Genomic DNA, 13,252 nt, shown 5'->3' on the forward strand with positions numbered 1-13,252 from the left:
AAAATATAAAATGGATTTTTTTAGTGATGCCTCACTCGGATGAGCCTGGCTCAGTGTCTGTACACTGAGTGATGTATAAGAATCTCTTTCAGCAGAAGAACAGACAAACATTTCTCATTTTAAATTCAAAGGTCGATGATATTCAGCTCCCATGAATCAAGTGACTCTGTCACATCTTGATGTGATATTTGGTGTGAAATTTCTGTCTGTAACTCCTCCTCTTCTAATATCCTGGAAAAGGAATTTACAAAAGCCATCACTGTTAGTGCAGGATACCCAAATGGAATGTGAAATTCGATCCTATTGTAAGGTCCGGGTTTGGCTCCAATCTGAATTGTAACACTCAAATCAATTACATGTCAGACTATGTTGTGAAAGTTACCTGCAGCCCCTGACTAGTTACAGACCATTCCAGGTACAAGAATATTGTCACAGAATTTATTAAGTTAATTGTAATAAGTACAAAATCACAATAATTAACAAAGGCAGTGGATCAGTCCGTTCACTCTGGATCACCAGCTCTCAGCTTCCAGGTGACTGTGGAGCTGTCTCTTGTTCTGTTGACTGAAGTCTATCCTCTTTCTTCATGTTGTGTTGTGCAACGAGCTCGAGAATTGTAGCTCATTAACCCTTTCTAGTATCTACCTCTACGCATGGCTGGTAGTTTCCTGTGGTTCTGATTGGCCCAAGCAGCCCATGATCAGTCCCTGATTGGTTAAATGGGGCACGATCAATGTCTGATTGGTCTCTGAAGGATATCGGTCACCTTGCTGATGTGTGATGTCAGTTTCTCATTGTGGTGTCACTTCCTCATGATTAATATTCGTCAGGCTCATCGTCCTAACTGATGCCTAAAGTCACCCATGATTATTGTGGTACATTAATTACAAGCCTTATTTAATACTTCCTGTATACTCTACCTACAATGTAACTACTGTTAGGAGGCCCATTAACTACTCACACAAGAGACCTTGTAACTTATTATTTCTTATCTCGAGCAAAGCTGATTCCACACCCTGAACTTTCAGGCTAAGTTGATCTCTCAGTACTGAACTAATGTAATCCTTAATGAACAGGGGCAATCCCATCATCTTTTCCGAGCTTCATGCATTCCAATATGTCAAATACCCTTCAACATTTAGATTCCAGCCTTGGTCACCTTTCAAACAAATCTCTGTCATGTCTATCAGGCCACACATTTATCTCTATCCATGCTGACAATTCTTTTTTTTAAATTTCGAGTACCCAATTCATTTTTCCAATTAAGGGGCAATTTAGCGTGGCCAATCCACCTAGCCTGCACATCTTTCAATTGTGGGGATGAAACCCACGCAAACACGGGGAGAATGTGCAAACTCCACATGACAGTGACCCAGAGCCAGGATTGAACCTGGGACCTCGGCGCCGTGAGGCAGCACTGCTAACCACTGCGCCACCGTGCTGCCCCATCTGCGCTGACAATTCAGCCAATCTCTGTGAAATGCTGCGTGCATTTTCAATCCATTTTCAGGGGTTCAATAATCCAATAGGGATTTCAAGTGAAACCTCTTTATCCAGCGAGTGGTGAGAATGTGGAACTCGCTACCACAGTGAGTGGTTGAGGTGAACAGCATGAATACTGCATGAACAGCTGTATCTTGACAAGGGAGAAAGGAATAGAAGGAGATTCTGATGGGGGGAGATGAAGAGGGGTGGGTGGAGGCTCATGTGGAGCATGAACACTGACAGAGACCAATTGAGCCGACTGGCCTGGCCCTGTGCTGTAGACTCAATGGAACAGAGACAAATGTATTTATTTTAGATCCACCTGATAAAACTTTTTCTTGGGATGTAGGCATCACTGGCTGGGTCAGCATTTGTTACCCATTCATAATTGCCTTTGAACTGAGTGGCTTGCTAGGTCATTACAGTGGGGGACAGTTAAGAGTCAACCACATCTGTGTGGGTCTGGAGTCACATGTGGGCCAGACCCGGTAAGGATGGCAAATTTGAAATGAAATGAAAATCGCTTATTGTCACAAGTAGGCTTCAAATGAAGTTACTGTGAAAAGCCCCTAGTCGCCACATTCCGGCACCTGTTCGGGGAGGCAGTTACGGGAATGCAGTCCTGGATGAAATTGAGAGCAGAAACAATAACAGTATCCAACCCACATTATTAATTGTGAACTTGTTGGTGTCTCAGCAGGTGCGATGAATTACAAAATCCCTTCCCACATTCAGAGCAGAGGAATGGCCTCTCCCCAGTGTGAACATGTTGATGTTTTCGCAGGCTGGATGAATGTCTGAATTCCTTCCCACACCAAGAGCAGGTGAATGGCTGCTCCCCAGTGTGAACTTCCTGGTGTGACTTCAGGCTGGATAACCGACTGAATCCCTTCCCACACTGAGAGCAGGTGAACGGCCTCTCCCCAGTGTGAACTCGCTGGTGTCTCTGCAAGTCGGATAGCCAAGTGAATCCCTTCCCACACTGAGAGCAGATGAATAGCTTCTCCCGAGAGTGAACCCGCTGGTGTGACTTCAGGCTGGAAAACTCAGTGAATCGCTTCTCACACTTGAGAGCAGATGAATGGTTTCTCCCCAGTGTGAACCCGCTGGTGTCTCTGTAGCGTGGATGTATGTCTGAATCCCTTCCCACACTGAGAGCAGATGAATGGCTTCTCCCGAGAATGAACTCACTGGTATGACTTCAGGCTGTATAACTCAGTGAATCGCTACTCACACTGGGAGCAGGTGAACGGCCTTTTCCCAGTGTGAAGTCGCTGATGTTTCTGCAGGGTGGTTGAACGACTGAATCCCTTTCCACACTGAGAGCAGGTGAACGGCCTCTCCCCAGTGTGAACTCGCTGGTGTGTTTGCAGGTTGGATAGACAAGTGAATTCCTTCCCACACTGAGAGCAGGTGAACGGCCTCTCTCCAGTGTGAATTTGTCGATGAGCTTCCAGCTGAGATGGGGCTCTGAAATCCCTTCCCACAGTCACTACATTTCCACGTTTTTTCCATGTTCTGGGTCTCCTCATGTGTCTCTCGGTTGGATAATCAGTTGAAGCCTCGTCCATACACAGAACACGTGTACGGTCTCTCCCCGCTGTGAATGGTGTGATGTTTTTTCAGGCTGTGTCACTGGTTAAAGCTCTTTCCACAGTCAGTGCTCTGGAACACTCTCACTCGGGTGTGTGTGTCTCGGTGCTTTTCCAGTCACACTGATGTTTCAAATCTTCTTAAATAGACAGAGCAGGCAAACATTTTGCCCCCTAGATTTAAACGCTGATGATAGTCGGGGCCTGATGAACCTAGTTGCTCAGTCAGGTCGGGATGTGACGTTTGAGGTTGCTGTCTATAATTCCTCTTCTTCTAATATCCTGTAAAAACAATTTAGAAACAACATCACTGTCAGTACGGGATAGGAATTCAGATCAGACAAATTTAGTTTCTCTGGAACATTCTTTCCTCTGTCATTTCCCAAAAGGTGTAAATCTCCATCCCACACACTTTCTCTCCATTCTCTCTCTGTTGTATCTAATATCCACCCTCCCAATTCTCCTAAAGGTGCTGATTCAGGCTGATTGACAGATCCCTGCTCACTGCTTCCTGTCCTGGACACAGAGACCATAACAAATGGCAGCTGCAGTTGGCCATTCGGCCCATTGAGCCTGCTCAACCATTCGGTTAGACCATTGGCCGATCTACCTCAACATCATTTTCTCACACCATTCCCCATATCCCTCAATATCTTTAATATCGAGAATCCTAAATTACCTTGCTAAATTACCCTTAGTGTCTAAAACAAAAGGTTAGGTGGGGTTACTGAGATAAGTGGAGGTGTATCAATCTCTGGCTTGAAAATACTTGATGACTGAGGCTCCACGGCCTCTGGGGTAGAGAATTCCAAAGCTTCACCACATCCTCGAGTGAAGAAATCCCTCTTCATCTTGCCTTTCCCTTAATTTTATGATCTATTCCCCATAACCCTTGACTCCCTCGTCAAATATAAATCTGTCCAACTCATCCATGAATATATTCAATGACCCCCCCCAGACTCCACTGGTCCCTGTGGAAGAGAAATCCAGAGACTAACAACCCTCAGAGAAGGGATGACTCGAAATATATAACGTAGCTACAGCACAATATTACACAACTGGAAATAATAAATGTACTTTATTACTGAACCATAAATAATATATCTAATCTGCATAATATAACAATACTGGATATTTCTCTGGTCTGATATTAATTGACTGTCCCCTTAAATGTCAGCCATCTCCTGGGGAAACCAGCCCTTTAATTGTGAACATTAGGAAAGAGACCATCCTTTTAGCCAGACAAATAAATGTGTCAAGCTGAGGGAGCAAAGGATGTCAATGTCTTTCAGAATCATAGAATTTACAGTGCAGAAGGAGGCCATTCGGACCATCAAATCTGCACCGGCCCTTGGAAAGAGAACACTATCTAAGCCCACACCTCCACCCTATCTCAGCAACCCCACCTAACCTTTTTTTTTTTGGACACTAAGGGTAATTGAGCATGGCCAATCCACCTTACCTGCACATCTTTGAACTGTGGGAGGAAACCGGAGCACCCGGAGGAAACCCACACAGACACAGGGAGAACGTGCAGACTCCACACAGACAGTGACCCAAGCTGGAATGGAACCTGGGACCCTGGAGCTGTGAAGCAACTGTGCTAACCACTGTGCTACCATGCTGCCCCTAAAAGAGAGAGAGAGAGACCTGGGCCAACCTTTCCAGAGTCTGCACCCTCCCTGAATTCACTTCCTTTCATTTCAGTTGCTGCAAGTCACCAACTCAAAGCCAGAATAAGAAAACAAATGGAACGGGGGAATCATTGATTTCTTCCCAGATGTTGCACAGAGGATAAAGTTTTACATCTTTTTTTTCTGAACAATTCCACAATGCAAAAGGACAAAGCTGAATGCAGAACAATCAGCAATACACTAAAAATACACCCAGAATACACGCAAAACAGAAACTAATGAATAATCAATCCAAAACAGAAACCAATGAATAATCAATCCAAAACAGAAACTAATAAATAATCAAACCAAAACAGAAATGAATGAATAATCAATCCAAAACAGAAACCAATGAATAATCAATGCAAAATAGAAACTAATGAATAATCAATCCAAAACAGAAACGAATGAATAATCAATCCAAAACAGAAACAAATGAATAATCAACCCAAAGCAGAAACTAATAAATAATCAATCCAAAGCAGAAACTAATGAATAATCAATGCAAAACAGAAACTAATTAATAATCAATCCAAAACAGAAACGAATGAATATTCAATCCAAAACAGAAACGAATGAATAACCAATAAAAAAACAAAACCTGGAGCATTCAAGCCAGTGCAATCCCGCCCCCCCCCCTCTCCCGAGCAGTCGCCCCACATAGGTGAAGGGTGTCCAACACATGTATGGGAAAGTATGCGTGTGAAAAGCAGAGGACCAAGCAGGCACACCTGTCACATTAGAGGTAAGCGAAAAGCTGGGTCGTGAAGGATGGTCGGTTGGTAAAAATGGGTACCGGGCAAAAAAGTTTGAAAAACACTGACTGTGAATCCCTTCTGCACACGGAGCAGGTGAATGGTCTCTCCCCAGTGTGACCACATTGATGAATTTCCAGCTGAGATGAACCTTTGAATCCCTTCCCACAGTCCCCACATTTCAACGTATTTTCTATGGTGCGGGTATCCTCATGTTTCTCCAGGTTGGATAATCTATTGAAGCCTCCTCCAAATGGTACAGTCCTGCTGTTCAATGATTTTCAGGCGGCCATCTGTCAGATCTTCTCGTGACATCAGGTTTCAGATTTCTGGCTGTGAATCCTCCTCACCTAATATCCTGTAAAAGGAGTTTGCAAAATTCATCACTGTCTGTACGGATAGAAATTCAGGAGAAAAATCCTGGGCCAACATTTCCAGAGTCTCCACCCTCTCTTCCTGGATTCATTTCCTTTCCCTTCAGTTGTTGCAAGTCACCAATTCAAGACCAGAATGGGTAAAGAAATGGAAAGGGGGAGAAAAGAAAGTGTTTTACTCACAGATGTTGGAGACAGGAGGACGTTTCCGTCTGTGTGAACCTCAATCTTCACTCACAAATTGGCTGGAGAAGAGTCCTTCCGGTCGCCCCGGTTTCCCATTGGTCAATCCCTTCTGACAGACGATGAGGGGCGGAACACCACGTGGGGGTGGGAGAGACTTTTCCCTCCAGCCGCGCTGAGCTGGTGTCCAATGGGAAAGGCTGGAAGACCCGGACACACAATGGTCAGTGCGCCGCTTTGTTCCGGTCCCCGCCTCAGTCCCGCACATGCGCACTCCTCATACGAAAATCAGCACATGCGTACCACGTCTCTTCCGGCTCACATACGCAGTCTCTCTGCCCCGCACATGCGCAGCAACTGAAGGGAAAGGAAGTGAATGCAGGGAGGCTGCAGACTCTGGAAAGGTCGGCTCAGGTCTCTCTCTCTCTCTTAAAGACATTGACATCCTTTGCTACCTCAGCTTGACACATTTATTTGTCTGGCTAAAAGGATGGCCTCTTTCCAAATGTTCACAATTAAAGGGCTGCTTTCCCCAGGAGATGGCTGACATTTAAGGGGACAGTCAATTAATATCAGAGAAATGTCCAGTGCTGTTATTTGGTACAGATTAGATATATTATTGATGGTTCTGTAACAAAGTACATTTATTATTATTTGCAGTTGTGTAATATTGTGCTGTAGATGTGTTATATATTTCCAGTCATCTCTTCCCTCAGAGGTTTGTTAGTCTTTGGATTTCTCTTCCACAGGGACCAGTGGAGTCTGGGGGTCACTGAATATATTCACCGCTGAGTTGGACCGATTTCTGGTTGACCAGTGAGTCGAGGGTTATGGGGAACCGGCAGGAAAATAGAGAGAAAGCTGCGATGAGGAGGGAGTTCTTCACTTGAGGATGGAATTCTCTACCTCAGAGGACTGTGGAGCCTCAGTCATCAAGTATTTTCAAGATCAAGATCAAGATTGATCCGTTTCTCGATATTGAAGATATCTAGGGATATGGGGGATAGGGTGGGAAAATGGTGCTGAGGTAGATCGGTAAATGAGCTCATTGAATGGTTGAGCAGGCTCGATGGGCCAAATGAACAACTGCAGCTCCGATTTGTTATAATCTGTGTCCTGGACAAGAAGCGGAGAGCAAGGATCTGTTGAGAGAGTGTGCGAGACAGAGATTTACAGCTCTTGGGGAATGGGTGACACAGTAGCACAGTTAGCACTGTTGCTTCACAGCTCCAAGGTCTCCGGTTCGATTCCCGGCCTGAGTCACTGATTGTGCGAGTCTGCACATTCTCCCCATGTCTTAGTGGGTTTCCTCCGGGTGCTCCGGTTTCCTCTCACCGCTAAAAGATTTGCAGATTAGGTTGATTGGCCATGCTCAATTGCCCTGAATGTCCAAAAAGGTTAGGTGGGGGTCACTGGGTTACGGGGGTAGAGTGGAGATGTGGGTTTAAGTCGGGTGCTCTTTCCGCAGGCCAGTGCAGACTCGATGGGCTGAATGGCCTCCTTCTGCACTGTAAATTATATGACAGCGGAAAGAATGTTCCATACAAACTAGAATTGTCTGTTCTGAATTTTTATCCTGTATTGACAGTGATGACTTTGTAAATTGTATTTCCAGGATATTAGAAGAGGAGGATTGATAGCCAGAAAACTTACTCATACCGAGATCTGATGGAGTCACTCGATTCATTGGAACCTGAAAATTAGCAGCCTTTGAATCAAGAAGGAGAAATTTTTGCCTAATCTGTCACCTTCGAAAAATTGTAAACATCAATGTGACTGGAAAAGCATCGAGACCCGCCCCCAAGTGAGAGTGTTCCAGAGCACTGACTGTGGAAAGAGCTTGAACCAATTACACAGCCTGAAAAATATCACACCATTCACAGCGGGGAGAGACTATTCACTGTGTGTGGTCAAGGCTTCAATTGATTGTCCAATCTGGAGAGACACAAGGACATTGTCACCATGAAGAAACCGTGGAAATGTGTGGACTGTGGGAAGGGATACAGAGCCCCATCTGTGCTGGAAGCTCATCGACGCAGTCACACTGGGGATAGACCATTCACTTGCCCTCGCTGTGAGAAGGGGTTCACTTGCTTGTCCCACTTGCAGTCACACATGCGCGTTCACACAGGGGAAAGGCTGTTCACCTGCTCTCAGTGTGGTAAAGGATTCAGTGATTCAACCACCCTGCAGACACATCAGCGAGTTCACACTGGGGAGAGGCCATTCGCCTGCTGTCAATGTGGGAAGGGATTTATTCAGCCATCCAGCCTGCAGAGACATCAGCGAGTTCACACTGGGGAGAGGCCATTCGCCTGCTCTCAGTGTGGGAAGGGCTTTACTCAGTTATCCACCCTGCAAACACACCAGCGAGTTCACACTGGGGAGAAGCCATTCACCTGCTCTCAGTGTAGGAAGGGATTCACTCAATTATCAAGCCTGCAGAGACATCAGAGGGTTCACACTGGGGAGAAGCCATTTACTTGCTCTCAGTGTGGGATGGGATTCGCTCAGTCAAGCAGCCTACAGACACACCAGCGAGTTCACACTGGGGAGAGGCCATTCACCTGCTCTCAGTGTGGGAAGGGATTCATTAACTTATCCAACCTGCAGGTACATAAGCGAGTTCACACTGGGGAGAGGCCATTTACCTGCGTTCAGTGTGGGAAGGGATTCAGTGATCCATCTACCCTGCGGACACACCGGCGAGTTCACACTGGGGAGAGACCATTCACCTGCTCTCAGTGTGGGAAGGGATTCACTCAGTTATCCAACCTACAGACACACCAGCGAGTTCACACTGGGGAGAGGCCATTCAGCTGCTCTCAGTGTGGGAAGGGATTCAGTCGCTTGTCCAACCTACGGGCGCACCAGCGAGCCCGCACCGGGGAGAAGCCATTCTCTTGCTCTGAATAGGGGACGGCATTCGGTGATCCATCCCAGCTGCAGGGACACCAGCGCGTTCATACTGGGCAGAGGCCATTCACAAGAGCTCAAAGTCGAAAGGGATTTTGTAATTCATTGTGCTGAGACATCAAGTTCACAATTGATCACAGGGGTTGGATTCTGTTATTGTTTCTGTTCTCGGTTACATTCGGGGCTGCATTTTGTTCATTCTGACAGTGGTCAATGGGGAGGGTCGGAATGTTTCTTTCTGCTGTACTGGCCGCTCTCACAACTTTGCTTCCAGTGGGCTGATGTTCTTTGAGCCTTGTTGCAATTACCTGGTTTCAAATTTCACAAAGATCACAGAGTGAAAGTGCATTTAAAGTAAGAAAATATTTTGTTTGCATTTCTGTTTGGAACCTTCACCCCCCTCCAAAGCAGCCACGTTGCTATGCAGGTGGGCTATGGTGGTTACATGGTTCTTTTCTTTTCTTTATCAAGAAGAAAACTAACAGGGTATGAGGGGCAAGTTGTCTTGAGGTGGACTGGGAAACTACATGGGAGACAGGGAATAGCTAATATTTCAGGAATTATTAAATCTATACCAGGGGTCAGTTAGCTCAGTTGGCTAGATGGCTGGTTCATGATGCAGAGCGACGCCAGCAGCGCGGCTTCAACTCCTGTACCGGCTGAGGTTATTCAGGAAGGCCCCGCCTTCTCAACATTGCCCCTCATCTGAGGTGCGGTGACCCTCAAATTAAATCACCACCAGTCAGCTCGCTCCCAGAATATGGTCCTCCGAGACTTTGGCAACTTTCATTTCACATTTTACAAAATATTCCATAATTACATCAAGGGGAAGCGGATAACCAGGGAGGGGACAGGACCTATTGGGGACCGAGGGTGTAATCTGTGCATCGAGCCGGATGACAATGGTCGGATGTAAAGTTTCATAGAGTTTCATAGAATTTACAGTGCAGAAGTGAGTACTTCAGATCTGTCATCCCTTTGGAGAAGGAAGATGTGGGTGAAGAATTCAGTCAGAGGGAGTGTGAGGTTCTTGAGCAGTTTGACATGGGGGGGCGGGATTCTCCGATAATGAGGCTAAGTGTTGACGCCGTCGTAAACACCGGTGAGTTTTACGATGGCATCATCTGGCCACTAGCACGATCGTATTCCATCTGCCAGGCCCTGGCCCATTCACGTAACCTTTCCAAATCCCTCTGCAGACTTCCAGTATTACAGACCAGTGAAGTAGGGAAACTATTGGGTAAAATTCTGAAGAACGGAATCTATCTCCACTTGGAGAGGCAAAGTTTGATCAGGATAGTCAGCATGGCTCTGTCACAGGGAGGTCATGGATAACAAATTTGATTGAATTTTCTGAGGAGGTGACCAGGTGTGCAGATGAGGGAAGTGCAGTTGATGTAGTTCATATGAATTCCAGCAAAGCTTTTGACAAAGTCCCGCATGGTAGGCTGATAAAGACAGTAAAAGCACATGGGATACAGGGTAATGTGGCAAATTGAATCCAAAATTGTCTTTGTGATAGGAGACAGACAGTGGAGGTAGAAGGCTGTGTGACTGGAGGCCTGTGTCTAGTGGCGTACCACAGCGATCAGTGCTGGGACCCTTATTGTTTGTGCTCTATATACAATACAGAAGAAAATGTGCGGTGATCACAAATAAGTTTGTAGATGTCATGAAGATTGGTCGCGTGGTTGACAATGAAGAAGGAGGTCAGGTTGCAGGAGGATAAAGACACATTGGGCAGATCAATGGCAGATGGAATTTAACCCTGACAAGTGCGAGGTGATGCACTTTGGAGGGAGTAACACAACAAGGGAGCTGTCAATGAATAGCAGGAGACGAGGAAGCTCGGAGGAACAGAGGGATCTTGGGGTGCATGTCCACAAATCCCTGAAGGCAGCAGGATAGGTTAATGGGGTAGTTCAGAAGACATATGGCCCACTTGCCTTTATCAGACGTGGCATAGGTTATATGAGCAGGGAGATTATGTTGGCGATGTACCGGACTTTGGTTAAGTAATAGCTGGAATACTGTGTGCAGTTCTGGTCACCGCACAATAGGAAGGATGTAATTGCACTGGAGAGGTGCAGTGGAAATTCACCAGGCAGCACAGTGGTTAGCATTGTTGCTTCACAGCTCCAGGGACCCGGGTTCGATTCCCGGCTTGGGTCATTGTCTGTGCGGAGTCTGCATGTTCTCCCTGTATCTGCGTGGGTTTTCTCCGGGTGCTCCGGTTTCCCCCCACAATTCCCGAAAGACGTGGCGTTGGGTGAATTGGCCATTCTGAATTCTCCCTCAGTGAACCCGAACAGGCACCGGAATGTGTGACTGGGGGATTTTCACAGTAACTTCATTGCAGTGCTGATGTAAGCCTACCTGTGACACTAATAAAGATTATTAAAGGCTGTTGCCTGGGATGGAATATTTTACCTATGCAGAGAGTCTGGATAAGCTCGGGTTGTTTTCTAGAGCACAGAAGGCTGAGAGGGACCTGATTGACGTGTATAAAATTGAGGCTCAGTGACGGTGGATAGAAAGCAGCTGCTCTCATTAGTTGAAGTGTCAATAACAAGAGGACATGGAAATGAGGAAGAAAGTTTTCACCCAGAAGGTCTCAAACCGGCTGTGGTTAATTGTGCCAATGCAAATCAGGATGCAAAGTGAAATACTGGCAAATGAAAGTTTAAAACCCACCGAGGCATTTGAATACTAACCACAGCGGGTTTCAGGACAAACCTCTTGATTTATTTCAAAGGATGTAGCAATGTTCTGTATAACTGAAGCATAACCTCCCTACTTCTGTATTCAATTCCCCTCACAATAAACAATAACATTATATTAGCTTTCCTAATTACTTGCTGTAGCTGTGCCTTTTGTAATTCATGCTCTTGGGCACCCAGATCCCTCTGCATCTCAGAGCTCTGCAATCTCTGACCATTTAGATAATAAGCTTTTTTATTCTTCCTGCCAAAATGGATAATTTCACATTTTCCCACATAATACTCCATTTGGCAGATAGTTTCCCACTCACTTAACCTATCTATATTCCTTTGTAACCTCCGTATGTCCTCTTCACAATTTACTTTCCTACCTATCTTTGTATCATTGGAACATAGGAGCAGGCGTTGACCATTCAGCCCGTCGAGCCTGCTCCACCATTCAATACGACCATGGATGATCATCCACTTCAATGCCTTTCCCCCCACACTATCCCCATATCCCTTTGTGTTATTGGTATTTAGAAATCTGTCAGTCTCTGCTTTAAACACACTCAATGACTGAGCTCCCACAGTCCTCTGTTTGTAATATCTTCCCTGGATCAGAGAAAGACGTTTGCCCAGACTTGAGTATCATCCCAGTACTGTGTGGTAACTGTAGCTGGTTATTTAATTTGGGAACAGGGGAAGTCTTACAGAGCTCAGGATTGTAGATATATTATGTAACCAGGAGTATGTTCTCTACAAATTGTGGCGTTTAGTAGTTCACACATCTGAATCGCGTGAGAGTAGAGTCATCTTGTTTGTGTGTATTTGTCTTTCTTTACTTTAATAAATAGTCTTTAATAATTGTTACACGATGACTGGGCTATTTATTCTCACTGGGGTCTCGTTTGTCTCCTCACACCAAAACAAAATCAATCTATACACCGCCATGAACCGATGTTCCAAGTTGGGATACCCAACAGATAACATTAGTATGCTTCATGACACCCTTCAGTGCGTTCATGGCTGATCATCCACTTCAATGTCTTTTTCCCCACACTATCCCCATATCCCTTTGTGTTATTGGTATTTAGAAATCTGTCAGTCTCTGCTTTAAACACACTCAGTGACTGAGCTCCCACAGCCCTCTGGGGTAGACAATTCCAAAGATTCACAACCCTCTGAGTAAAGAAATGTCTCCTCCGAGAGAAGACTGATCCTAAGTGGTTTCCCCCTTATTTTGAAATTGTGTCCTGATTCTGGATTCCCCAACCAGCGGAAGCATCTCACCTGCTCCCACCCTGTCTATTCCTTTCAGTATTTTATAAGTTTCTATGAGATCACCTCAGCCATGATTGAATGGCGGAGCAGACTCGATGGGCTGAGTGGCCTAATTCTGCTCCTATGTCTTATGGTCACCTTTCATTCTTCGAAACTGTAGAAAATACAGGCCCAGTTTCCCCATTCTCTCTACATAGGACAGTCCTGCCATCCCTGGAACAAGTCTGGTGAACCTTCACTGCCCTCCCTCTGTGGCAATAATATCTTTCCGAAGGTGAGGGGAGTAAAACT

General features: G+C 45.6%; 1 protein-coding gene and 1 long non-coding RNA gene across 3 annotated transcripts in view; one reads left to right on the forward strand and one right to left on the reverse strand.

Moving 5' to 3' along the window:
* LOC140418001 (uncharacterized) overlaps positions 1-12,550 on the forward strand; it is a 200,932-nt gene extending 188,382 nt beyond the window's left edge. The window contains 1 exon segment of the mRNA XM_072501431.1: positions 8,201-12,550. Coding sequence (XP_072357532.1) covers positions 8,201-9,092 — 892 coding nt within the window. The 3' untranslated portion in view covers positions 9,093-12,550.
* Positions 425-6,318, reverse strand: LOC140422208 (uncharacterized). 2 transcript variants are annotated; one of them, XR_011947310.1, is made up of 3 exons: positions 6,063-6,318; positions 5,482-5,863; positions 425-3,359 (listed from the first exon to the last, which is right to left on the reverse strand). It is a non-coding gene; the product is annotated as an uncharacterized lncRNA (long non-coding RNA). The 2 variants fall into 2 exon arrangements; XR_011947309.1 differs by lacking the exon at positions 6,063-6,318 and having other exon boundaries at positions 5,482-6,056.
* Positions 12,551-13,252: the final 702 nt, after the last annotated feature.

Source organism: Scyliorhinus torazame, chromosome 5 (genome assembly GCF_047496885.1).
Source record: "Scyliorhinus torazame isolate Kashiwa2021f chromosome 5, sScyTor2.1, whole genome shotgun sequence".
In the NCBI taxonomy this organism is placed as follows: domain Eukaryota; kingdom Metazoa; phylum Chordata; class Chondrichthyes; order Carcharhiniformes; family Scyliorhinidae; genus Scyliorhinus; species Scyliorhinus torazame.